Source organism: Poecilia formosa, unplaced genomic scaffold, assembly GCF_000485575.1.
Source record: "Poecilia formosa unplaced genomic scaffold, Poecilia_formosa-5.1.2 Scaffold27, whole genome shotgun sequence".
Taxonomy (NCBI): Eukaryota; Metazoa; Chordata; class Actinopteri; order Cyprinodontiformes; family Poeciliidae; genus Poecilia; species Poecilia formosa.
Genome location: NW_006799966.1, coordinates 3,728,136 through 3,755,539, shown reverse-complemented (window position 1 = coordinate 3,755,539; position 27,404 = coordinate 3,728,136). Strand labels below are relative to the sequence as shown.

The 27,404-nt window shown below is 37.9% G+C and overlaps 3 protein-coding genes across 4 annotated transcripts in view; 1 reads left to right on the top strand and 2 right to left on the bottom strand.

The window, feature by feature from the left end:
* The window catches only part of LOC103135811 (meprin A subunit beta), a 6,827-nt gene extending 3,485 nt beyond the window's left edge, over positions 1–3,342 (bottom strand). Inside the window, exons 1-9 of the mRNA XM_007548739.2 lie at positions 3,234–3,342; positions 3,067–3,085; positions 2,922–2,972; positions 2,775–2,818; positions 2,597–2,675; positions 1,551–1,668; positions 1,186–1,364; positions 438–656; positions 85–237 (exon numbers count right to left, since the gene is read on the bottom strand). Coding sequence (XP_007548801.1) covers positions 85–237; positions 438–656; positions 1,186–1,364; positions 1,551–1,668; positions 2,597–2,675; positions 2,775–2,818; positions 2,922–2,972; positions 3,067–3,085; positions 3,234–3,308 — 937 coding nt within the window. The 5' untranslated portion in view covers positions 3,309–3,342. The remainder of the gene's footprint in view (positions 1–84; positions 238–437; positions 657–1,185; positions 1,365–1,550; positions 1,669–2,596; positions 2,676–2,774; positions 2,819–2,921; positions 2,973–3,066; positions 3,086–3,233) is intronic.
* A 6,974-nt stretch (positions 3,343–10,316) lies between these two features.
* Positions 10,317–16,539, top strand: opn7a (opsin 7, group member a). The gene is made up of 5 exons (XM_016669794.1): positions 10,317–10,452; positions 11,490–11,652; positions 11,942–12,069; positions 13,843–14,177; positions 14,609–16,539. Exons 1-5 carry the CDS (start codon positions 10,365–10,367, stop codon positions 15,236–15,238), a joined length of 1,344 nt encoding a protein of 447 aa, XP_016525280.1. The 5' UTR covers positions 10,317–10,364; the 3' UTR covers positions 15,239–16,539.
* Positions 16,540–16,798: 259 nt separating this feature from the next.
* Positions 16,799–25,225, bottom strand: ripk1l (receptor (TNFRSF)-interacting serine-threonine kinase 1, like). 2 transcript variants are annotated; one of them, XM_007548736.2, is made up of 11 exons: positions 24,955–25,225; positions 24,643–24,825; positions 22,757–22,913; positions 22,516–22,653; positions 22,177–22,408; positions 21,931–22,080; positions 20,568–20,644; positions 19,372–19,456; positions 18,658–19,260; positions 18,418–18,555; positions 16,799–17,268 (listed from the first exon to the last, which is right to left on the bottom strand). In XM_007548736.2, exons 2-11 carry the CDS (start codon positions 24,801–24,803, stop codon positions 16,979–16,981), a joined length of 2,031 nt encoding a protein of 676 aa, XP_007548798.1. In that variant the 5' UTR covers positions 24,804–24,825; positions 24,955–25,225; the 3' UTR covers positions 16,799–16,978. The 2 variants fall into 2 exon arrangements, with proteins under 2 accessions (XP_007548798.1, XP_007548799.1); XM_007548737.2 differs by having other exon boundaries at positions 24,643–24,808.
* Positions 25,226–27,404: the final 2,179 nt, after the last annotated feature.

Below are 27,404 nucleotides of genomic sequence, written 5' to 3'. Positions count from 1 at the left end.
CATGTTTATGAAAGTGTCATGACAGTCTTATTCACCCCCGCTTCAAATAAAGTGTTACCCATATCTCTCTAAGATCTATCTCACCTGTGCATTTGCCCATGTTGGAATAGTCCGTGTCTGGCCCTCCATCTGCACTAACGACCCTCACCCAGTCGGCCTGGTCCCCATGTCCCTGGATCATCCCACAGATATTCTCACGCTCAAAATCACATGAGTCCAGAAAGGTGGAGCCTTGAGCTAGGAAAAAAAAAAAAAAAAAGTGGTAACCACGTGTAGGAACAGTAATAAACTCAGTGTAGCGTCATTCTGTTTATCCACATGTTTCAATGATGCCCAACTGAAAAAAGGGACCTTATTATCTTCAGCTGAATGTTTCCATTACTTTTGGTTTTGCTGAGAGAAAAAAAAAAAAAGCCCTGTATGGTGTTGACTCTTACTGCACTTGTAGAGGCGGTTCAGCTTCAGCAGGTCACTGTCACTGAACTCCATTCGCTGTCCGATGACATCGCTGAAAGCAGGGATCTTGGTGACGATGGTGGGCTCCGAACCGTTCTGGAAAGCGGCTTTGCTGTAGTGCATCATGGAGTTGTAGTCGTAGGGCACGCCCAAAGAGCTGGAAACGGTGTCATCATATGTGTTGAAGTTGTGTTCTCTGCCTATAAAAAAAATTAAAAAATAAAAACACACTTTTTCAAAATCCTTAAAAAGTTTGTTTATTCATAGGTGTTTAAAGATGTTCTAGAAACTGCTGCCCTGTCTGTGGAAAATGTACTTTGACTACAGTTTAAAGGAAATGATACATTAGCAAATTGATGAGCATAGGTCAATTTGTTATGAATATACTTATCATGTATGCAATAAAACAATCGGTGCACTAAAAGAAGCAATAAAACTGCTTTTATTGCAGCAACAAAGTTCTCTTAATTTATAAATTATGAACAAGTGAAGATTATTTACTAGTTACTTGACTTGTGAAGGTAATCTGTTGCTCTGGGATTTATTTATCCATAGCACAGAAAGGACATTAACGACTACTTTTTATATATTTCATATAAGATATCGATGGAATACTGAAGTTTTTGAAACAACGTGTGAAACATTCTAAGAGGTAAGACTACTTTTGCAAGGTCCTGCATATGCAATCGTAGTCAAGATTTCACAAAAAGAATCAGAACCAGTTAATACCTTCCAAGATGCGGTCCCACACGATCTGCACATAGTCATCGCGGTCTGACCTGGACTGTTCATGCCAGAAGCCCAGAGCATGAAGGAACTCATGTTCTATCGTAGCGATGCGGTCGCAGTTCGTTCCTATTGACAACCTCTGCTTCCCGACCTTGCGATTACCAACAGAGGAGAAGCAGCTTTGGGAAGGGGAGGAAAGCTTTTATGAACATCAAATAAAACCAGCAGAGCCTTATCTCAACGACTGCTTCTCATGTGCTGAATTAGTAATGTTTTAATCCCCAAGAAGGCACAGCTTGTCTTACCATCTAAAAGGGTAAAAAATAATAATAAAAAAAAAAACAAATAGGTTCTTCTTGTCTTACCCGTTTCCTTTAAAGATGGAAATGTAGTTTTCTTCCCCGCTCCATGGTTTGAAGTCAATGCAGGTCTTGAGGCGGTACTGTTCAAAGGCCTTTAGAATTACACCTTTTGCATTGATCTCTTCAGAGGAGACAACACAAGCAAATCAGGTCTATTAAAGTTTAAATGTTCTTCATCATCAAAGGTTCATCATATGTGAACATGTATATCTGTCGCTGCTGTTACACCTGGGTCCACCAGCTCTCTGACGGTAGATGTCAGTCCGATTCTGACATCACTCACTGTCTGCACTTTTGGCTGAGGACCTTTTCATCACTATTCCTTCCTTGTACCACTTTTGAGCAGCAGGTTTGAAAATGCCCTGACTCAGTCTTCCAGCTTTTGGCTCTTTGGCCTTTATCAAACTCACATACTTGCGGTTGCCCACATCTGCTGCTCACTTTCTACCCCAATCGTCCCACCCACTGATATGATCAAAATTTTGTAAGTGTTATGTTTTTCACCTGCCATGTATAACATATTGAATAAACCATGAAAAAGTAATATTAAGATGCTCACAGAAGCATTGTCTTTATCTGTGTTTCTGTATCTGCATCCGACTATTTTTGTTTTCTTATTTATTTATTTATTTATATTATTCTTTTTTTCTCAAAACCACACAGATGCCGGTGCAGGATTATGCACAAACAACTTTAAGATTGTCACCTCTCTTATGACACGTCATAATGATTGTTGATTAACTGACAGTAATCTTGGATCTCTATCAGCTTAAAAGCTTGGACAATAAGAAGATGGCACAACAAGTTCACAGTGTTTCATCAGCAGGGCGCCAACATGTTTTATGCACAATTATATTCTAAAACACTTAAAGTAAAATTTGCTAATAAAATGTTAACAAACAAAATAAAGCTGCAAATATGTAACACAGGTAAAAGCTATGCACTGTTGCCAAGTCATGCTGAAATTAAATGCAAATACTGAGTAAATCTGTTTGCATTAAGTTATTTTCAGGCTACATTTTACCAAATGTTTCAACAGACACTCTTACCTAAGTCATCTTCCATGTAGTAGGGAACAGTTGTTGGCCACTTGTACTCATCCCCAATGATAGAATTCCGTGTTTGTGTCTGTAGCGGCAAGAATAAGCCAATCCCAATGGAGAGAGAAATGTGATTTTACAAATTTCACACGTGCTGATGAAAATGAAACAAAATATTAAAATCTACCTCATCAAGTACAATGTCTCCCTCTACCAGATTCAGCCCTGCCTCTGAGAGGACATAGAGTACAGATATTATCAGTTTAAAGGGTAACCAAGCGCAAACCAGGAAGAAACGGGGGATAAAGTGACACAAACTGTTGTCTCGACATACCTTCATTGATGTCAAAAATGTCAAGGTCTCGTCCACCGTCTACATCAAAGTCTGCGGAAAACAGAAATAAATAAACGCGTTGAAGACATTTGTGTTTAGCATTATGAAAGAGCGAAGTCCACAGGTTTCTAAAGGAAATGCTTACCTGGTATCTTTGCAGTCGGCTACGTGATGGATAGTAAAACGGTAGAAAGTGTTGAATAACAAAGTAATTAAATATATTATGTAAAAGTATATTATTAGCATATATATATATCAAATATACTTTTTACATTTTAAAACCCATACCATTAAATCAAATCAATATCTTACCAAACAAAGGATGGTAACACACAGAAGGCAAAAAATGTGAAGTAGAAGAACACCGATTGGTTCTCTTCCTGCCATGTTGTACTGTCTTCATTGAGAAGTAAATAAATGGCAGTGACCGTGCAAAGTTAATGCGAAGGAGGCAGAGAATACAAAGGTGTATGTTGATGATAAAGCACACATTTCACAAGTCAATAACTGACAGAGCCATAAACAGTAAAGTTACACAACAACTCCGCTCCCCTCTGCTTTTATGCCAATCAAGCTTTACACCTTGGCAAAGTGCCTCAGAACGGCCAACAGAGTATATCTGAGCACGGCAAAAAAATATTCACACACTTGAATTTTTACATCTTGTTTTGCAGTAACCAAATACTTTAGTGCATTTGATTTGGATTCTAATTAAGCAAAGTAACGTAATATATACTTGTGAAGTGAAAGAAACAGGACACATGGTGTTAAAAAAATAAATAAATAAAGATAAATCTTGTGTCTTAAAAGTATTTTGTGCACTTTTAAGACCCCCTTCAAGTCCTTTTTACCTTAAGATATAGCTATCCTCCTAAGCTGACAAGTTGAGGAAGGAGAACCTTAATCAGAGCAGCTAATAGGTTTTTGGTAACTCTGGAGGAGCTGTACAACTCAGGCTGGAGAATTTATTGACAGCACAACCTGTGCACTCCACCTGGGCAGAACACAAAAATGCCCTTTGTAGCATTTGTAGTGACAAGCAGAAAGCCACTTGTTACAAGACTATAAGTCCCTTTGTCAATTTGGCACAAGCCATGTAGTACCGGTCACGTGAGACCTATAAATGGTTCTTGGACTCTAACAGATCAGAGGACACACCATCCCTGTGGTGAAAAATGGTGGCACCATGTGGTTGCTTTTCCTCAACAGGAACAGAGAAGTCAGAGAGTTTAAGAAGATAGATGGGACAAAATACTGGGAAATCATGGAAGAAAATTTCTGGAAGGAAAAAAAAATAAAAAAATAAAAAAATAATTTTTTAATTTACTTATATTTTTTTTAATCAGAGCAGCAAAATATTTTGCAGAAACTGACTTTTTAAACTATATACTGTCTGTTTTAGTGTGCTTCTTTTCATCACTATGTTTACCTGCTCATTCTCCGTCAAACCAAATGCAGCTGGTTATTTAAAAAACAAAAACAAAAAAAAAACAAACTTTGCTGTCAGTGGCCCCAGCACTGGAATGTCTCCACAGACACCAAGGTCAGACTAACAAACAACATGCTTGTTGTGAGCATCACCGTACTTACTTTTTGTAAGTACGGTGATGTTCATGTACAAACATCCTGTGATTTGACCCGTTTTAATTTTTAATCTGGTATTGTTGTAGCATTTGCTGTATGTAGTTGAAATTATCAATCATATTCTATCATTTGCTTTTATGTGGAGAAGGCATATGTACATCAAAAATCTTTCAAAAGTTCATTTTTATCAGCAGTTTACCTGTATATTCATTACACACCCATAGTTTAGTTACTTGGACAATTTTAATATTATGTGGCACCAATTAGCAAACAGTAAGGAGTGAAAAGTCACCGCAAAAGACACCGACTGTTTATTGAGTGTTTTATTCAAGCATACTTTTTTGGAAAATTGAGTGGAAGGACACAAGCTTCTGGGAGACTGATTTCATTTTCCAGAAATACTTGGCACCTGTCCATACTGCCAGAGGTACACATCCTTTTTTCAACCACAGTATCATTGTACTTTGTCAGGGAAGACGGACACCTCACCAGATTTAGACGTTGCCTAAAGGAATAGCCCCGAATCATCTGACCCAAAATTGTTAAAAACAATATCTACCCTATTCGTGATTTTTTTTTTTTTGTTAGAATCAAATTAATAAATAAAATAACACATATGCTGAAATAGTTGTTTCTTTCTGTAAAATACCTCCAATTGTTTTCTGTGATTATGGTGGAAATAGGACAAGCAAAGGGAACACAATTACACAGCTATGCCACAGAACAGACTTTGTATGGTTTGGCTTAAGTGATTACCTATTGATATTTCCTCAGCCCTGCTTTATATTCCTTAAAAAATGGGTTTACATGATAGATGAAGCCAGTGAAGCTGAACTGATGCATCTAGGTCGCTGGCAATATTTTCCTTGGAGCTTACTTTAAGCTACAGGATTTATGTATATTTTTAACCAGACATTCCTGCAATACTAACCCTCATAAATCAGACTTTTTGCTCACTTTTGAGGTCTGATTAATCCTTTTGCAGAAGTCTTTGATGGTAACTTAAAATGAGTTAAGAATAAACTTGAATTCCAAACATAATGCACTTGATGTTTTTCAAAGCCATGCAATGTTTATGACCCTTGAAGCCCTTACAGAAAACTTCAAATAGCCTACTGTGTGTCTTGCATCATTTGTATTTTGTTGCATTCGAACACAGTAAGATGTGAACTGACTCATCAATAAATGCTGCTCAGATATAAACCTTAGTGATTTAAAGTGTTGAACCTTAGGTATTATATTTTTGTTTTTTGTTTTTCGCACATAGGCAAAAGAAGCTGATTTTTTTTAATTTATAGGATAAGAGAAAATGCTGTGAATATGCACACAACAGTGAATATCCAGTTCCAATATGAACTGAATACTCACAGTTCCAATATGAATAGGTTGGAATATATCATGCTTCTTTAGTTAAAGTAGGGATTTTTGTTTTTGGCTGAACATTGCCGAAGATGCTTTATTTCTGTTTCCAGAATCCTGTGTGTAAGTCAAGTACAGAGCAATGAATAAGTATTCTTCCACCTAACAGATAACCTTTACTACAGATGTGATAAACCATCCAAACAGTTTCACTCACGTTTGACTCATGAGAAGCTCTTCCATGGATGGACGTCCTTTTGCTTTTGTTCAGTCATCAACACTGAGGCCTGGAGGTGGCTAATGAAACTAAATTGTCAATCACAATTGCTTCCTGGTTTCACAAAGGAGACACTTACTTTTTTTCTATAATTTATTTCTCAAAATAAATGAAAAGATCATTTGAAAACTACATTTTCTATCACCAAAGATTTCACTTGCTTTTGTTTTAAACTGGTTAGATGATCTGAAAAGTAACATAGAACAAGGAAAGTATAAACATTTAAATAATAATTGAAAAAAAGCTATAGAAATCTCTAAGGGAGCTACTGTAGCTCCCAATTCTTGAATCAGGACCTCATTTTACTCAGATCCTAAAAAGTATTGGAACCAAAATGCAGAGAAATTCTTAGAATTTTTCTGGAAAAGAAATTCTTAATATTAAGAAATACATATATTCATACAGTTAATATTCTATTTAATTGTGGTGAGAAAATAATTTTTTTAAATAACTGTGGATGTAAAACTGTGCTGTCATTTTTCAAGGTTTGTCTGCCTCTTTCACCCCTCATTACCCGTGTCCAGTGGGCCAGTCTGTCAAAGCCGCCGCCCCAGCAGGTGGGCATAGCAGGAAATGCCACTAATGAAACTTCCTTGCATTGCCTCATTGACCGTAGTAGATTTTTAATCTTCTGCAAATTCCCAAGTCGAACATGCATCCTGAACGACTGGAGTATAATTGTTAATTAATGATGAGGAATTGTTACTATTCAGAAATGGAAGTTTTGAAATTCAAATGGAAGTTCCTCTAGTCAAAAAGGTTACAAGAGCATTTTTTTTTAATCTAAGCTTTTTAAAAATCTTGTGATAACTATTTTAGCCTTTATCTGAAATTTTATGTTTCATTTTTGTGCCTCATGACATCTGGAAAGACTTTATCACATTTCTTATCTCCCAATTCATTATAGAGTCCAAAGTCTTTGGGGTAAAAAAAAACAACAAAAAAAAACAAAACAAAAACAACAACAATAATTACAAAGTAGCAATTGATAGGGGAGAAATAACATGACAAACATGGAGTGAAAACCCACAACACACTCGGGGGGGAAAGAGTCTAAATCAGATTACATAGTTCAAAACCTGGATAAAATAAAAGGCAGAGTTCAGCTATAGTAAGGAAAACAACAGCAGAGACAGAAAATACTACGACACAAAGATTGGCTACAGAGATTAATTTGATTTGATTAAAGTGAAGATGAGAATATAAAGCTTTAGTCATCAGGAGCTGTTCACTTAAAAACCTGTGATTTAAAATCCCTTTCTTCTCTGACATCCAAGCATGAATTGCAATGTGAATTGCGAATTCTGTGTAAAATGAAAGGTGTTTCACAACAAGAACTGGAAGTTAGTCCACTTATCTGTAGTCATGACTACATAAGGTGCCTGTGGCTTTTTTCCCACCAGGTGAAATCCTCCTGAGCGCTCATTCTGTAATCCCACAGGACCACTTTGATGTCCACGCTGTGTTTTATTTTATCGTGTGCCTTCATTTCTCACTTCCTTCTGCGGACATGACAATTAAATTCGTTGACAGCACCATTACAACTGGAATAGCGCTTTCATCTCAAATTTGTCCTCAATCACCTCCAGGCTAATCTGCCTGTTGGTTATGCGAGTATGAGGGTGAGTTCATGAATATTGGGAAGAAAGTGAAGGGGACGGGCGACACACGAGAGGCAATATCTTCACAGAGGGATATTCTTTTTGAAGATAATTCCTACCTGCTTTCAAAGTGTGACAGAGTGGATTGTTTCTCGTTCTGCTCGTTCTGGAACACACTAAATTCATTTTGAAGCTGCCACCACATGTTCCTTTTGACCCAGTTTGATTGATGCCAGAAATGTTTGTGTGACTTCTAATTAAAAAAAAAGCCACATTGCTACTGTCTTGATACGTGAAAGGCACAATTGCTACATTTTTTTTTTTAAATTATTACTATTTTTAATATGTTACAAAAATCAGAGGGCATAAGGGTTGGAGAATTTTAATGTAACTAAAGATGGGATTGGTAGAGTAAAAAGTACATTATCACAACATTGCTCCTGGTCCTCCAGGGCTTCAAATGAAAGAAATCAACGACTGGTAGTAAAGCCTCTTAAATTAAGTCTTGTAAAAAGTTTCCTGCTAGAGAATCTTCCTTGGTACATGGTACTTCACAGGATCTCATTTTTATCATGTCACGACATAATAACATTCTTAATAACTATGTAAATACTTTGTTGTTGTTTGTTTTGTTTTACAAAAGTTACTTATTGCAGCTTTAACCACTAAGATCTGTGTAGCAAATTGTAAGAATTTGTGTAAGTTTGAAAGAGCATTGAATAAAAATGATTACATTTTAACCACTTTTTAATATAAGTTAGGCACAGGAGTTATTATTTGTTGGATTATATAATAAGATATATGTTACATACTTAGAAGTTCCTAATTCAGAGACACCGTCCATAAATCAGTGCAAAATGTGATACTAAACTGAAGTCTAAGTCACTTAAACCATTATTAATGAACACTGTGATGAACATACTGTCATTGGAAAAACTCATTAAAAGTTCAGAATAGACAGGAACTTTGCAATATCACTAAATCACAGATTCCCTCGATCATAAATGTAAAAAAATATATATGTTGCATGTCTTCTTTTTTTTGTTGTTGTTTTCAAGGTGGTCAAATCTAGAAGCTATCGCTGCATCGGTGAGAAGTGAAAGTTGACCTGGAGAGTCTTATAAAAATTTAATATTTTACAATAAATAATTATTTTTTAAAAAAGTGCTCAATCTCCTGCTGCCATAGTTGCAGTGATCAACACCTGGCTAAATCACGATGACTTTTCACACACTCGCATCCTACCGACGCGTGGATGCGCTCGACTGTTTACTTGCCACTTTTTTCATCAAAATTAATTTCGTTGGAGGAGCTGTGACGCTTAATGGAGCCAGGCGCAGTCAGCTGTTACCCCCACCCCACCACCTCCCAGTGGACACGAACCTGCCCACGTGGACTTGAGCGGTTATTGACGTCATTAATTGCTGAGAGCAGGTCGCTGTTTTTGGGGGGCATCTGGATCTTCTGCTCTGTAGTGAAGCCTCTCGACACAGACGCATAGTAAAATCCAGACTGCCGCTTTGTTTGGAGTGGACTCACTTTGTTTGGCGTTAGCATTGTCGGAGGTGTGAGGGAAAATCAAAGTTTGATGAACGCATCGCGGGCTGTTGGAAAGTAATTATTTAAGGTACGTTTTATTTATACTTTGGTATTATTTAGCTGACGAGAAAAAGGGATGAGTGAAAACGTTTGAAACTTAGTCCAATGTGGCGCCTAGATCCGTTTGTTTGTCCATAGGTGGCAGTCTATGAACGTGAAAAAAACAGACATATATTTTTTATAATGTGAGGAATTCCAGCGCGTTTCTTGAGGAAAGTTGAGAACGTAAATATGCGGACGCCTACTTTTAAGTACTCTCATCACAGTAATTCAGTATGTGGAATTGTTCTATCTGGGTAAACATTATTGGAAGTAGACTACAAGCCCATTAAGTTTTGTGACTTTGCACGTGGAACATTTCTCTGCTGATTTCAGTTTATCAATGCTTCACAGATACATGACCGTGTTAATTGTTCCCAGGATACACTTGGGACTTTTTTCTTTGGGCAACTAGAAATCAATCTATTAAGTATGGTGTTTTTTTGTTTTTTTTGTTTTTTTTTGTTTTTTTTTATCTCGTTGAACTATTTAATTAAGCTTAATGAGATGCCATTAAACGCTAAGACAGATGTATAATTGTAATAAATATATGTTTTTTTTGTTGTTGTTTATTTTTAGTCTTCCACATGGGATCATATTCTCAACCTACATCATAAATTGACTGCTGCATGTAGGTTATTCTATGTGAATTCAGTTTTTGGTCAATTGTAATGATTGTTAGATAGTATTCGGCATCAGTTAATGTATATTTGGCAAGGCAGTCAAATGAAAGTGGCTACTCTATCATCCGGGGCAGAGGAGCGGTCAAGTGGCAGCACATTGAGCACAGGTGTCCCGGTTTATGTTTTTAACGTTTCTGTACACGATGAGGCAGGGTGTCTTGGTGGTTGACATGTTCACAAAATAAGGAATTGTTCAGCTGAAATGATTTATTAGCAGAGATTCTAAAAAAAAAGAAAGAAGCTAAAACAGACTGGAACTGTAATGTCTGTACTTAACAAAAAATAAAACAATGTATTTTAGATGGGACTCTTGGCTGAAGACATGGCGTTCCACTCCAGCATACCTGTGCCTCTGGATATAACTGTGGCCGTAGTCTACTCAATTTTCGGTGAGTTAAGTCTGCAGAACTTCAAAGGTAATTTTTTTTTCTTCTCTGTTTTTAAATTACTCTTGAACAGACCAACAGCTGAGTTAATAATGTTGTAAATGAGTTTTTCTGTGAGTTCTGCTCAAGCGGGGGTGAATCACAGCATGAGAAGAAGACAGCCCAACGTGAAGCCATGCAAGCTCACTTCTGCTTGTTAGGTGTTAAGGATTCCACTCGTTTTGCATTACATCTTATTTAATTATTGCTCCCGTTTATAGTCACTACGGGTTCAAAAAGGCAGGTGTTCATCTAATATTATCTGACACAACACCCTGAAAGGCCCCTGATAACCAGTTCTCTGCTCCCAAAGTTGACTTTCATCCTATGTTTTGATCTTGGTTGTATTTCCAAGAAGAGCCCTACAATTCCATGTTTCTGCAGATGCAGTTTGCGTATGAATGCGCCGTACTCTATTTAGTGTCAGCTGTCACTTGCCTGACACTTGTACAGTAATGTTCTTAAATGTCCTCTTCTAACACGTACCAGGTTGTGATGCATCATGTAATAATTTAATTCTTAAACAATCTTATTCTACTTAATCCACCTGTTTTACCTGAGGTTTAAATCCAACAAATTAATCCAGTCAATTTCTAAATGTTTTGTTTTCCAAAGGTGGTTAATACACTTATTGCAAAATTAATTAGTCAGCTATAGATGGCGTAATGCTACTGGAGCACAGGCAGTACAGTCTGAAGTTACTTTGGTTCATGCTCAGGTGTCTTCAGCTTTTCAACATAATTGGTTATTTATTTCAACACTCCTGGTCAGAATCAGAATCACTTTGTAAATTCAGATTTTTTTTTTTTTTTAAATACAGGAAATAATGTAGCTTGTGCCTTGGATGCTTGTGGTTAGGTGATTTATGATTTTAAGTGTAGGACATTACAATCAACTGTGCTTCAAAACCTAAAATGTATTCTTCAGTCTTCCTGCTGTTCCACTGAGGTAGGCTAGCTGTTTCCCAGAAAACATGAAATTGTGGTTTTGTTGTTTTGCAGGCGTATGCTCACTATTTGGAAATAGCACACTGCTATATATCTCCTACAAGAAGAAGCACCTGCTGAAGCCTGCAGAGTACTTCATCGTCAACCTGGCTGTTAGTGACCTGGGCCTCACGTTGTCCCTTTATCCCATGGCCATAAGCTCAAGCTTCTACCACAGGTAATGAACTTAGCATGTGCTGTGGCATTGTAATTAATGAGAAAAACAAACAAAGACAAAAAAATATTTTTCGTCATGATGGCAAAATGAAATACCTTCAGTTTTTTCAAGAGACACTCTTTAACATTTCATAGTTGTTTAATGCACGATTGATGAACCCTGTGATTGCCAGTGGGCTTACACTGCAAATATAGTTCAACCTACTCTTTTTCTTTGTCTTTCCTCACCTTCTCCCTCATTGATCATTTCTGCCCTTCTGCTTTCTCACACCCCCTGCCCTCCCACGCAGGTGGCTGTATGGGAAAACTCTGTGCTCCTTGTACGCATTCTGTGGCATACTGTTTGGCCTCTGCAGTCTGACCACTCTGACCCTGCTAAGCACGGTGTGCTTTGTGAAAGTGTGCCGTCCGCTTTACGGTAAGCTTTTCAAGAGAGTTATGGTTGCAATCTAATGTCATTAACCACCATCAGGTCACCTATAATAGAAGAGGCTAGTAGTTGATTTATTGATGGAAATAGCAGAATGAGCCTTCAGTGAAGCACACATTAGACTTCCTTTGTGACTCTCAAGTGAAGGCGCTGCAGTCGATATGACTTACTTGTGATCTTGGTTGATGTTGTGTAGTGGTTCTTTAATCTGGCCTGAAGAAAGTGTCATCCATTTAATCTCATAGAAAGGTCTGCACATACCTGAAGTTTTGTGAATAAGCTTTAATGTTTGTCTTTTTTTTTCTTTTTTGTCTCACATTAATGTTTCATATCATCAAAATACTTTCTCATAAATAAGAAGTTGCTTCCTGAAATTAAAAAGAAAATTGCATCTGTTTTCATTCCTGTTAAATTTTTACCCAAATTTGGTATTTTGTTGTTTACCAGATTAGTCCAACACAGTTTGAGAGCACTCCACAGAGAGGCTAACCTTTAAAGATGTTAAAAGTTTTGCTGGCACAAGAATCTTTGTTTCTGTTTAACATATGCAGATTAAATTACATTATCCCAACATGTTGGCTGTATTTATGTAAACAGTTGTCCGGACTACGTACAAAAAGCTCACAATGTTTTTCCTGTAATTGAATTTCTAAACAATTACATTCACATGCAGTCATTTGCATTTTGTTTGCTGGTTCACATTTGCCTGTGTTTAAAAAAAAAAAAAAACAGTGTTCAACTGAATGTAGAGCAACATTTGGACCAGGAGGAACATTCATTACAGCATACCTATTAGATCGTTACATCTTTTCAAGTTTTATGACTACATTAATGCTGTGTTCTTTCCACCCAACAGTAATATTTCAGGGACTGAATACAAATTGCTATATTGCTCAGATAGGTATTAGTAAAGCAAAATGAAAAGGCACATGATTTTGCTGCTATTTTCACATGTTCACATTACTGAGACAGATTTATGGTCAGTCTCACAAAATCTCAATAAATAAAGTTCCAGGTTGAATAACGGCAACAGTAGAAAGTTTTAAAGTTTGGGATACCTTAGTAAGCCGGTCCAAAACCCACTAAAATTCATTCATAGTATTTTTGAGTATTTGAAGGAGTAAATTGTTCTGTGTGAAGTTTGACTATGAGTCACCAGTAAGGATCTGCACATAACAAACATGAAAGACTTGGACCAATTTCACAACCTCACCATATATGTGCAGTGAAGCACATCTGTCTTTGAGAGGGAAACATCCCCCTCAATGTGCTAGATCCAGAAAATTGCTTAGCAATTTAACATTTTTGACCCATCCCACTGCTGTTTAATGTTCTTTTTTTCTTTTGTGAATCTTGGTTGATCCGGCTTGAGTCAGACTTCTGGTTTGAATACCATATTCAGAACAAAATAGATAACAGGTACAAGGAGCTCGTGAAAAACCAAAAGTGCCTTTCTGCTCTGGGGTAAGACAAGATAAGGTCAATAAGAGTTTGCCCTAAAATATACTTTCTTTTGTTCTAACTTTCACAGCAATTATTTCAATAATTGACAGATGTGCTTAGTGCAAGGCAGTCAGAAGCTCTTCTTCTTTGTTACCTCTTCAGCGGTCAACTCTTCATTTTTGTTTACCTTCTCTTGTGAGAAACAAACACTTTTCAACTAATAATAAATGAGCGAGATTGTGGTGTTTGGGGAAAGTTGATTAAATACTTGTCTTAAACTAATTTGCAATAAGCTGGAATCCTTGTCCGTTTCGACAGGAAACAGGTTCAAGCCTTTTCACGGCCAGCTGCTCATAGCCTGTGCTTGGGTCTATGCGTTGCTGTTTGCCTGCTCCCCACTGGTCCACTGGGGAGAGTACGGACCGGAGCCTTACGGAACCGCCTGCTGCATTGACTGGCGCTTGTCCAACAAGCTCGGCACGGCCCGCTCGTACACCGTGGCGCTCTTTGTTTTCTGCTACATCCTTCCGTGCTGCGTAATTGTTGCGTCCTACACGAGCATCTTGGTGACTGTGCAGGCGTCCAGGAAGACCATGGAGCAGCACACATCAAGGCAGACGAGCATGAGCAGCATCCAGACGATTATTATCAAGGTGAGGTGAGAGGCTCAGAAATGATTTCATGATCGCATCTTTGCTTATTTGAAGACTGATCTAAAACTTTTTTTGATTGGCATTCATCCCTGATATGCTGCATTATCATTGAATGCTAAAAAAAAAAGACAAAAAAACCCCAAACATTCTTCCTAATAATATTTGATTCAACAGGAAAACAAAAGTAAAAACAATTGACATCTTATATAGACAAACACATTCATATGAAGTTTCATGGAGTTACTGCCCCATACTGCACATTTTTAAGTGGACAATACAAATCCACTTTACCTTCAACTCTGGAGAAGTAATGCAGAATAACCTCCTTTAATTCTACTATTGAGAGATGTCACTTTTTCACAGAGTTCTAGTTATGTATTCACTTTCTACTGTGCTTGTTTTTTTTGTTTTGTTTTTTTTTCTTCTTCAAGCTAAGCGTTGCTGTCTGCATTGGATTCTTTGCGGCGTGGAGTCCATACGCCGTAGTTTCCATGTGGGCCGCCTTCGGAGAAATCGAAAGCATTCCCCCTCTTGCATTTGCAATGCCCGCTATGTTTGCAAAGTCGTCGACTATCTACAACCCGATGATCTACCTAATGCTGAGGCCTAATTTCCGACAAATCATGTGCAGGGACCTGGGAACGCTATTCCAAACATGTCTGAAGGGATGCCTCGTGTTCAAGGGCCAAGCGAAGTGCTGCTCGAAACCAAACCTCATGGTCAGACGTCGCACAGCTCACAGACAGACCAACCAGCCTCCCTTATCCATCTCCTCTACTCAGCCGCCTATAGCGACTCTGAGGGATCTCAGGTGCCAGAGGTGCCTGGACAATTTTGAATGCTTCAGACACTACCCTCAAATGTGTGGGATTGCTAATCCAGCCGCCAACACTGACTCATCAAAAGATCAGGAAACTCCGGTTTTGCAAACATTTAGCCAGATATGTGAGAGTGAGCATCCAAAGAAGTCCCTGATGGCCACCGTAAGGACATCAGATACAAACTACTTCAATATCAGTTTGGAGATGGTTCCCAGGTACACAAAGGAGGCTTGGCCCTGATAATGTTCAGAATGTGTCTGACATGTTTAGAAAATGTGGAAATATCCATCCATTCATCAAAGTGAGAGGCTTCACGTGCAATTTGAACCTGGAATCATCCTGCACCAGTGCCAACAACAAGAAGCTAATAACTGCCGTTCCGTACAGCCTGCAACAATTTTTTTAAGATTCAGGAATTTGTACTATACCGTTATGTCTTTTTTGACAACAGCTATGTCGTGTAACATGTTTGTCACTTTCTTTTTATTTGATTTGGCTATGGACAGAAACTGAGGAAGAAAAAAAAAAGTTATACTTTGGCTTTTTTTTTTTTGGTCATTTAATCCATTTCTGAAATCTTATTTCGGACTGTGCTTCGAGACTTAACGTAAAGATTAGGATCCATATTCTTTTAGGGTGAATTGGCTTAGGATAAAAAGGAACAAGTTTGGTCAAGTCTTTCACTAACTAAAACAGGGTTTTGATGTGATAAAAGAAAAATAGGTTTGAAGATTTAAACATTTCTTCTTTCATATAAAAAAAAGGCCAGTGATGCCTGCAGTTCTGAATTATTTATGAATTAATTACCTCCTGAATTATTGCTGTTGAAATAATTTTGGTGGTCTGGCCCCTTGGAAAGGTTTCCCCACAGCTTCATTTTGTCTCCATCTGTAAATAATGACTCTCACTGTGGTTTGTTCAAAGCCTTTGAAATGAACTTTTAAAACTGGAAACACAAACAGATATACAGACACACATGGACAATATTTATTGTAATATGCTTCCAGCGGAGCACGACCGACAAGGGCTTTGAATTTGTAGAAGCGTACCACTGATTGTGCAAATATACATAACCTTAACCTTAATAAAGCAGAAGTCCATAAAGCCAATTCAAAGAAGACCTGAACGCATCTCAAAACATGAGGAAAAGTCCGTCATCTACAACAGCTCCTAGAAACAGCTCATCAGAATGAAAATATTGTGAAAAATTACAGTAATTTTGCGCAATGAGCCGTCAAACAGAAAGGTGAGAAGTAATTCATGCTTACTTTTCACTCTCCCTGGGTTGACGTTCTTGCAGCTCAAAACAAGCCTTAAATTTACAGGAGAAAACATTTTGGTTTTTTTCCATCACTGCATAAAATTATTGTAGAAATATTGCACCACAAGATTTTTATGCTTTTGTATGTTCGACATTCGACATACCATTTTCTACTGTACTCATTATTTTTGACTCAGCCTATCTTGAAGGTTCAATTTAAACATGTTGCTCAAACAAGATGGGTTTTTTTTAATCATTATTATTCCACCACGTAACAAAAGAAAAAAAAAAAAAACAGCAGAAAACACCTATTAAGAACGTCAGTTTGGCTCAGACCACACATATGTAAAATCAGCTATAAAGATAATATTGAAGTAACATAATAAAAACAGTTTGCATATCATCTTTGTTTTATCAAAACTGGTCCAGCAGAAATTTAAAAGTGTTTTTTGAGATAGTTACAGTCATAATCAGTCAATGTGAACTTTTCTTTTTTTTTTTACTAAAGAGCAACACGCCAAAAAGGTTCACATGTCTCAAAACTGCTCATCATAATAACTACTAAAAAGTAGGTAGTATTTCAGATTTTAAAACCCGCCCAATACACTTACTGCTACAATATTGTTACACCATTTCCCATGAAATTAATAGTAAGCTGGCCTCAGTGGCTTAACAATAGTGCAGAAAATATGACCACTGTTGAACGAAAAGAGCGACAACTACTCTGAAGAATCGCACAAGTCCAGTATTTTCTGAATGACATCCACTTTTATATTTCCTTGAAGAGCTTGACAAAGCCTCCCAATTGTACAATTCAAAGATCCCTGCTTTCTTTTCCAGGATTCCAACATCTGGTGCACCATCTCCGGTAGGCCGTCGCGGTAGTAGTCGTGTTCTATGGTTTCTATTTCCACCTCCGTCAGGCCCAGGCGTCGCGCGCAGCGTTTCCATTTCATCCCAATGTTCTCCCTCAGCACTTCCAGCTGTGACTCTTTTACCACGTGGTCCGCTAAATGAAAGAGAAGGCAGTAACGAGTAAATGACGAGTCCTCAAACAGAGAGAAAATGCTTTAAGTACAATCTGTTGTGACAGCTGAGCTGCAGTAAATCCCTGGGCCAACACATTAAAGGGATAAGTGAAGTTCTGTTACAAGCAATGGTTTGATCAATCGTTTAGTTCACATGGTTTATTTTCTTCTGAAGAAGTTATTTTTTTACAGTAAATATTCATATTTACTGCATACCATGAAATACATTGTAAATAAAGATTTACTCCACACGCAGACCCGTTGCCATGGCAAACGACACCACACTGCCGCTGTCTATATTCTCTTATCGTCTGTGGTAAAAAAAAAAGGCCACTTTTGGAGCAGTTTCTGGTCCGCTTGCATCCACATACGCTTTCAAACCGCGCCAGAGTTCACTTCAGCCAAACCGTATTTTGAAAGAAGCTCCACTTTGTATTGTGATTGGCTTTAGCAAAAAAAGGAGAAGTGCAGCCACTCAGCCTTGAGACATTATCAGACTGGTTCAAATGATTTTTTTTTACTTATCTTTCCTACTCACAGAGTAACTCTAAATGCAGATTAGTCATCAAACATTCCCTTCTTCTTTAAATTCTGAATTTGATCTTTTCCTTATATGACCCAGATTAGCTCTGCTAAGTGTACAAAGGAAAAAAAAAGTATGCTTGATGGCAACATTTTTGAGTCAAACACGTCTTTTTGTTTAATTAAGTAAAAGAAGTTCTGCAATCTTCCATCTTTAAAGTTGTTATGAAGTTAACCTTCATGTGTGTCCTTGAAAAATGTTCAATCTATATTAAAAAATATATTACAGAGATCTTTGTTTGCTCCTACAGTTATTAGTACCTTGGTAACATTGTTCTCTGAATTAAAAAGTGGAAAAGGCTTGAAAAGGAAGCACAGTTTTTTTTTTTTTTTACACTTCCCCAGGAAGTTTAAAGCTTCTACAAAAAGCTTTCATGATCTCCAAAACTTCATTTATTGACTCCACTTTAACATGTTGGCATTTCTGTTTCATCTGAGTTCCTGCAAAACAAAACTATATGGCTCTGGGAAACAGAATAATCAACTTCAAACCTCAGGGAAAGGACCTACTAATAAATGTGTTTTATGTAATGAACGTGAAGATTTACCATATTTAAAGATGCTTTCTTGGATTGAAGAGGCAGTGTTGCCATCAAACAAACCCTGAGATAACTCACTGCTTCTAATGCTCATTGTGTTGTTGTTTCCTATCTGGATCCCACTGGCATTACGAATGTAGAGAGATCCTGGAACACACAAGTTAAACACCCCATAGAAATGCCGATCAAAAGCATAAATTAGGCGTCAGCGAGGAACCTGCTCATAGGAGACTCGGGGTTTACATGTACCTGTCTCCTGCATAGATCCGCTCTTTGAAGAGGTCAAATTATTGCCAGCATTTCGGTTGGGGTCGAAGGTGTCGGACACCGGGTAGATTGGACAGGACTGCTGGCGGTCCAGGGAACGTGGCTGCTGCTGGTCAAACTGCGACAGAGAAGGAGTGCTGAAAGACGGGTGCAAAAGCGAGTGATTAGACGAGTAGGAGGTTATGGAGCCATAGAGATCGGATGTGGGCCGACGGTAAGCCTCCGTCTGGCTGGTGGGCTGTTCCTGTTCTGGTTTTGTCCAAGAATGGACAGAGGAGTTTTCTTCAGCTGGAAGCCTAAGGCCATTGTCAGAAAAGTTGAAAGGGTTTCGAAAGAAAGGATTCGAGGGATTTCTCTGAAGGCCCTGGGCAGATTCGGGTTGGTTATTACAAGCGTAACTGCCATGCTTGTGGTAGTTAAACTCCCGGTCCAGTTTCTCCTCCAGCTCTGAGGGCGTCCTCAGCATCCTTGCATCCGTCTCAAGAGGGTCTCCAGATGGTTGATCATTGATGTTATGTAGGTCCTCAATGCTGGCTTCAACTGGCATTGATAAATCTCTGTGTGAACTCAAAGAAGCTGGACCATCTAAAAAAAAAAAAACAACAAAAAAAGAAAAAAAACAGGGAGGTTACATCAATAAAGCTGCTCAAACCTGTCAAAGATCAGCATAAAAAGTAAACTTTCAACTTTACCCACCTTGATCTGTAGCTGAAAAACTGTCGTGTGTCATTGATAATGATTTAATCTTCTCAACAAGCTCATCTGGACCTTCATATTGTTCCTGTAAAAATATAAATCCCGGAGGTAAAATGATTATTGAACATATTGACATTTTTCTTGGCAAATAAATTTACACCAGGTGTCAGTAAAAAGTAAACAAAACAAGTAAACCTATATATCAAGTTAAGCATTTAAAAAAAAAAAAAGGAATGACAGAGGTACAATGCAATGTACATATGAAGGAAGGAAGATACAAATAGACACAGAAAGATAAACACTGTACTCTTTTAGTATTTAGAAAGTGATCTTTCCAAAAACACTTAAGGAGCACATGCACACTGCTTCAGAAATACCTGGAATTAGCAGATACAATTTTTTCTGTGAAAACAACAAGTAATGAACACAGTGCCCTCTTGGCATGCCACTGAGGAATAAAAAAAGCCTGTTGAAGTTTGTTTGGACAGGCCGACTAAATGAGTGAAGGATGCAGTAAGGCCAGATAAGACTGAGATTGAACTATTTGGATGTCGTTACAATAACTACGTCTGGGGAAGAAATGGCACAAAGTCTTAAGTCTGGAGGTGGGAGCATTATGGTGGGGGGGCAGTTTTTGAACACATAATTGCAAAATCTTATTGATTAAGTGACTGGGGAAATCTATTGTGACATTCTGCATAAGAATCTGAAGACAAAATAATGGCTTTTTCAGGAAAGACAACTTGCAGCAAAGGAACCCAAAAGAGTGGCTAACATGGTCCAGTCAATCATTTGACTCGTGTCCATTCAAAAGCTTCCATGGCAAGAGCTGAAGACCAGAGCGCATGGAGGAGGTCCACAGAACCTTTGAGATTTGGTGACAGCATAATTTTTCCAAAGGAAATTACGCTAAATATGTAATTATTCCTTGTATCATTCCTCTGTATTTATACCTAACTTAATGTATTAATTTGTTTTGATGTCTTTGTAAGTGAAAACTACTTGGACTGTTACCAACATTTGGTGTTGATTAATTTCTTTGACATGGTTACAAATGGTAACCAAAAAAAATAAAAATAAATGTTAACATGTTCAATAGTTATTTTCTACACATATGTCGAATCAGAAAACTGTCAAAACTGGTTCAGGTTTTCCATTCATGCGACTTAAGATTTTTTTATTAGGATCATACTCACCTGCAAAAGGCATACATCTTCCTCTACAAGCGGTTCAAGCTTTTCCTTGTAGAAAGGAAGGAAGTTGTCATAGGCCTCTGCCAGAGAGAGATCATAGAAGAGAAAAGGTGAGTTCTTTATATCTGAGCGTATTTGTATTTTATTTTATTTTTTATTGTCTGTTTAAAGAGCTACACGTCTGTGCACTTGTTAGACAAAAACCTTCTGGTGCTTGTATATTCTGTCTGTGCATGTGTGGGTACTCCAGCTTCCTCTCAGTCCAAGAGGAAAATTAGAACAGCATTTCCGCTCATGCTCATAATTTAACATATAAAATGACACGATTAAAAAAAGCAACATAAAAACACGGCATTACTAAAGCTTTTAAATAAAAGTCCCAAGACCAAATAAAAGTGACTTATCAATGGGAGCAGGAGAAAAAAAACAACAACAAAAAAAACATTAAATAATAATAATAATAATAATAATAATAATAATAATGAATAGTAATGATGTGAACAATTACTAGGAGAGTCTTGTTTTTCTAGGATTATTTTTAGTAATCACCAATTATTGCTCTATATTAACGCAAAATGTTAATAGACTTCAAGCAAAAGTAAGATTTTAGCTTTCTTAGATAAAATATCAATATGTTCACGATTATCGGGCGACTATTATTGTACAAAATTGCTATGCAATTAAATGGGTTTTTTTTTTCATCTAATTTTTATTTTCATCTGTTTAACTGAGAATTACAAATATGTCGAAACGTTCCAATAAACATTTGTGACCAATATAGCCTTGCTTCTTTTCAATGACAGTGATGGGTCTTCTATTCATGAAGTCTGTTAGTTTCTAGATCTGTTGTCAGTCAACAGATCTAGACGTTGGGATGCTGGCGTCCTCAGTTGGGTTTCAGGTCAGGTGAGGACGGGCGCCATGCCATAGGTTTTTCATGTTTAACTCTTTTACTGGCTAGTCAAACAGAGGTGTACTTGGACGCATGTGGCAGAGAATTAATCTGCATAAAAATCATTGTCTTTTTTGAAAGATTCCGACTTCATCAACGCTTAAAAAACTGGCAAGCAGGTTTGAGAGTTGTATTTTGAGACCATCTTCAACTCAAAAAGGTCCAACCGTCTCATCTTTAATAATACCAGCACCCCACCTCCATCTTGTTGCTGTCTCAGTCGACAGATGGCAACAATGTGATTTAAAACAGCTTTAAATCAAACGATCAGAGCACGGAAATGTTTATTTCTTTCACTTCTTCACTCATCAGCAGTTTCTTTACTTTTATTACTTGTGCTCTGCAACCCGAGTCTTTGCGTTGCTAGTACTAGGGTTGAGTACCAGGGTGTCCACAAAAAAAAAAAAAGCATACCTTGAAACGTTGGTCTTTCTATGGGATCCTGAGCCCAGCATCTCTTCATAAGATCAATTATCTCTGCAGGCGTGTCTTCTGGGATGAGCTCCACTGCAGGTCGGTCACCGCGGCGAACGCACTGGCTAATATGGTCGTCACTCCTTGCATCTGCAGAAAGAGACCTCTGGTGACTGTTTGATAAAAGAATGGTGTATAACCTGCCTAAGACATTTTGTTGGACTCAGGTTAATCGTCACAGCTCACTTTCATATGGTTCTTTCCCGGTCAGAATGACCCAAACCACAATGGCGAAGCTGTACACATCAGACTTCACAGAAGAAGGTGTATTAATGCTCTCCAGGTGCTCCGGGGCCATGTAGCTTAATGTGCCAGCACCTCTGTCCCCAGATGTCGCCCCCCTGTGGCTCTTCCTGCGAGACTCCTGTCTTGTGAGTTTGTTCCATGCCTGGCAGGTGGCCAGGCCAAGGTCAGCAATCTAAGCACAGCAGAAGAGGTTGTTTTACTTATTCTTTATTTACTTATTTTTCTTACATGAACTGACAAAGTAATTAATGCATAATAAATGCTTTGTGTATCGCATACTTTGATGTGAAAATCCTTATCCACCAGAATATTTTCTGGCTTTATGTCCTTGTGAATGACATGCCGCTCTGTCAGATACACCATCCCCTCCAGGATCTCTAAGATGATTCTTCCCTTAATGGAGATTGGCACAGCGACCTAAGAACAACACAACAGCATAGTAATTCTACAGATTAAAATAGATAATCGTTTCAAGACACACATATTTAACACCACTTCCCTATGCTGGCCTTAGACTGACCTTCTCCAGCATGACCAGCAGGTTGCCTCTGGGTAGAAGCTCTATAATAAGAGAGCAATCTCTGTCCTCCATGATCACGCCAAGCAACTTGACCACGCGCTTGTGGTTGAGGCTTGCCATGATACTTCCCTCCTCCAGCAGCGACTTTTTGTTTTCTCTGGGCGGTAAAGTGAAAACAGAAGGCCTGATTTTAAATAAAGGCACTCCAGAAACATGCATGGTGTCTGTCACACAGGGACACCGGATAAAAAGCATTGTATGGAAGAACACTATATTTCTTCGTCTTACAGGGAAACGCATGACACAACTGCAACTGCAAACCTATCAAGACATGATTTCCCTCTTAAAATGTCATGCCAGGCAAAGACAGTATCAATCCGAGAAGCAGACAAGAGATATGTTATAGCTCTGAGGGACGTGCGTAAATCAACAGTGCAGGAGGGAATAATCTCTAAAAACAGCTATAATTTGTGCAAAAAAATATCTCATTTATGGAAGTTTCATGAAGAAAGATGCTCTCCTGAGATTCATCATTTCTGTCTAAATGCAAAACTCTGTGTGGCAGAAAATGAACATGGCATATCACCATAAATGTACCAGCCACACTGTTAAACATGGTGGAGGCAACATCAAGCTGTGAGGATTTCTTCAGCAGGATCAGGGAAGCTGCACTGAGCTGATGGGAAAGACTGATTGAAATGAGTACTTGCTCAATCAATGATGACCTGCTAATAACTGAAAGAGATTGGGGCAGTTGTTCTTCTTCCAGCAGGACAACAATCATAAACAGCCAGAGCTACAGCAGAATGTTTAAATCAAAGCATATTTGTGGTTGCATTAGGCCTGAATTTAATTCAGAATCTGTGGCAATACTTGTGAACTACTGATGTTAGTAAAGGTTCTCCCTCTAATCTGACTGGTCTTTAGCTATTTTACAGAAGAAATAAATAAATTGATTTTTCAGTTTTGAGGTGTGCAAAGTTGCTAAAAGTAGTAAAAATAATTGCAATAATTGGTCTTTAACCAATTATTGCTTGGTTAAGCTTGGTTAAGCAATAATCAACCAATTATTGCTTAATAATTAACCAATTATTGCTTAGTGGTCATGGTCATTTACCGCCCATGACCACTGACTCATGGGCGGTAAATTGCTGTCACAAAAATCCATCAATGTACAATAATATTTAAGTGAAAGAAAATATGAAAGATCCAATGACTTTTGCAAGACACTGCAGATAAATAGCTTGTATGAACAAGGTATTTATACACAAGGTATCTATCTGAGGTCTTTAATACTGCAGAAAGATTTTAGATGGAACATGTTGATAAAAAAACACCAATTTGATTAATGTAACTTCTAACACATGAAAGTACGGCATTTCCCTTTCTCACCTGCACTTCCTGAATGCATTTGTGGGCAAAGCTGCACATGAAATAATGCAAAGAAAGTTGTATGACAGCATCTGACTAAAATAAAATTTTAGGCTGCCAATGCCAGTCTAGTAACTGTTAATGGCAATGCATACATGCGATGCCACATTGCTGTAATAGACATTCTTAGAAGAGCTTTAAATGTAGGTGTTGCTTCTGGTTTGAAAAAAAAAAGGATGTCAGACATCCGCATTTCAGATGGACCAACATCTCATTCTGAATGAAAAGGAAGTGATCAAAAAAGAAATCTCTGCATGCTTTTTCACAGAAGAATCATAATTTGTGATACTTAACACGTCTCTTTGCATATCTGAAAAGCACACCAACTTCCTATTTTCTTCTCTCTTTTTTTGCACTTCTAGATTAGAAATACTTTCTTTAAACAGACTGTACTCGTGATACACGTTAGAGGAAGGGGAATACCCAGTCTGGTGGTGGGCACATTGAACACTTACTCGTTGCGAAGAGGACCTGTATACACGGTCTTCAACACCACTTGGCCCAGGGTAGCATGGTAACACAAATAGACCTCTCCAAATCCTCCATAATCCAGAGGTTCTCTTTTGATGAGATCAGTTGATCTCATATGAAGCGAGATCTCAGGCGCGGTAGCCATCACCGCTGCCAATAACAAGACACTGTCGGAGTTACAAAAACTACTGGTCAACAACGTAAAACAAAGTGGTTAAAAATTTAACAGACAGTTAGTCATGCATAAAAATAAGCAAATATTATAAACTACATGAATGGCCCGGTGAATTACTCACCCGTATCACTCAAAACACTGTGACAGTCTCAAGAGGAAAAAGCTAGAAGCTAGGTTTTATGACTGAACAAACTTTGGCTTTCTTTACTTTACTTTTTACCAAAACACGAAACTGATTAAAGTGTCTTATAGCATTAATACCGAAACATAAATATAAAACAAATATTAAAAACTGCCTTAAAATCCAAATAAAGTCACACAATCTTTGAATTTCCGGTAAAGGGTCGTCAAACATCGAAGTTAGACGCGAAACAAACATCAGACTACAAACAGGCTTTACAGATCGAGGTCAGAAAAATACACCGAGAGGTTGACTAGTAGATTTTAGTATGCGATGCTTTCAAATGACTCAAAAGTGCATTTACAGTATACGCAATGACATACCGACTCCACCTTTCTGTTATCTTTTTCTTTAAAAAATATTGCTGAATTCTTCTGAGAAGTAGTTTCATATTAGCGTTGGATTCACTCCCCAGTCGAAGCCATACGTCAATTAGTCCGCCATATTGTAAGTGGCAAGTTCGCCTTGACAACCACATATTTGCTTAAAAACTGGGGGTTTTACAAACTAACTTACTAAAACCAACCAAATAAATAAATAGAAACTGAACAGCCCATGAAATATACTAATATAATTTAGTAATCTGACTTTTAGTCAGTAAGATTACTACAATTAATCTTACTTTATCTCTGAAGATTTCTGAAGTCATAGCAAACAAGTTAATCCAAGTTTACATCGCAAAGATAACCAATGACACACTCACTACACTTAAGCATAACAGTTTTCTTTAAATTATATTTAATGTTAGACTGAACAATGACTCCTTTGATGGCTGGGTACAGGATGCACTCCAGCTCTCATCCAATAACCCCTGAAGATAGTTGAAACCAGAAGTTTAGATACGCTGGATTAAAAAAACAACAACAAAACTAACAAATTATTTCTCTTATGTCTGAGGTTAAATCAGACCAAACTTCTCTTGTCAGTTAGAGTTACCAAAATGAATTCTGTTTGCTAATACCACAATAATGAGAAATAACATGTCAGATCTACTTATTACTGTCTTCAAATTCAAACATTTATATACATTCCCTTAGTATTTAGTTGGCTTTGAACTGTATGTCTTGGTTCAAATTTGGGGGGTTTTCATCCACCATCCACAAGCTTGTCACAATACTTTGGAGGAATTGTGGCCAATTCTTCATTACAGAACAGATGTAAATGAATCAGGATTGTATGCCACCTCACTCACTCATGTCGATTCAGATCTGCCAAATTGCCTACAGGATTGAGAGTAGGCATTTATGATAGCCGTGCCAAAATCAAGGTCAAATTATTCATTTGGAAGAGCCATTTTCCACCCAGATTTAACTTCCTAGCTGGTGTCTTTTGATGTTGTTTCAATATCTCCACATAATGTTATTTCCTCATAATGTGTATATTTTATGAAGAACACCAATTTCTTCTGCAGCTAAAAAACCCCCCACAACATAATGCTGCCACTTCCACAATTCACAGTTGGGTTCACCTGTCACTTTCCTGGTGACAGGTGAACCCAACTCATGTCATGATATCTTATCATGTTTAAGCTTGCATAATTGTTTGAACAGATGAACACACCAACTTAACACTCTGGGAAATTATTTCCAAAGATGACCCAGACATGTGCAGCACCACAATTCTTTTCATGACATTTTGGCTGATTGTTTTTTTACTTTATTGTGTCAAACGAGAAAGAAGTGTATTGGAGGTATGTCCTTAAAATACATCCACGGGAGTGCCTCCAATTAACTTAGATGAGTCAGTTAATTTATCAGAAGTTTTCAAAGCCATGACGTAATCCTCTAGGCTTTCCTTCATTGTTTAGGTCAGAGGTTCCCAAACTGTGGGGGGGCGCGGGAAGCCGTCTGGATGAAAAAAAACAAAAAAAAACATGAACACTGTATGCGCTGGGTTTTTACCTTAGAATGGCCAACTCTCTGTTATTCCTATGTCAATTTGATACAGTAGAGGCTTCCACACTTCCCATATTTGGGTCCTCTGTCACTTTTATCAGCAGTTAAAACTGTTTAATCCGTTATTAACATGTTGTAACCTGTTTTTCCGAGCCGCCTTTAAACGCAACAAGAGCGCTACGACGCTCGGGCTGGGTTTACACCTGTGAAGGAGACCTGCTGCTGCTGTGCGGAGCTACGCAGGTTTGTGTTAGAATCACGGCAGCAAACCAGCAAAACGCAAAGAACTTTTCACAGTTTTTCCCTCCAAACTAACCGATTGAGTTGAGTAAAGCTGTTGGATGCAGGTAATGTTAGCTAAAATATGACTAGCTAATATCAATACAGAACCTTAAGCTTAACAAGTACCTTGAAGGCTGCCCATTGTGGTGTCTATTTTCATCTACTGATTTTCCTTTTCCCCCCCAAAAAAGTCGATGCCCCCCCCCCCCCCCC

What these genes read in the sequence shown, in the direction of transcription:
- opn7a (XM_016669794.1), top strand. Translation starts at nt 10,365, where the DNA reads ATGGGACTCTTGGCTGAAGACATGGCGTTCCACTCCAGCATACCTGTG. An exon ending in CGTAGTCTACTCAATTTTCG is followed by an intron (nt 10,453 to 11,489) that starts GTGAGTTAAGTC and finishes GTTGTTTTGCAG; the next exon opens with GCGTATGCTCACTATTTGGA. An exon ending in TCCAGACGATTATTATCAAG is followed by an intron (nt 14,178 to 14,608) that starts GTGAGGTGAGAG and finishes TTCTTCTTCAAG; the next exon opens with CTAAGCGTTGCTGTCTGCAT.
- ripk1l (XM_007548736.2), bottom strand. Translation starts at nt 24,803, where the DNA reads ATGGCTACCGCGCCTGAGATCTCGCTTCATATGAGATCAACTGATCTC. An exon ending in ACAGGTCCTCTTCGCAACGA is followed by an intron (nt 22,914 to 24,642) that starts GTAAGTGTTCAA and finishes TTTACCGCCCAG; the next exon opens with AGAAAACAAAAAGTCGCTGC. An exon ending in CGGATCTATGCAGGAGACAG is followed by an intron (nt 18,556 to 18,657) that starts GTACATGTAAAC and finishes TGTGTGTTCCAG; the next exon opens with GATCTCTCTACATTCGTAAT.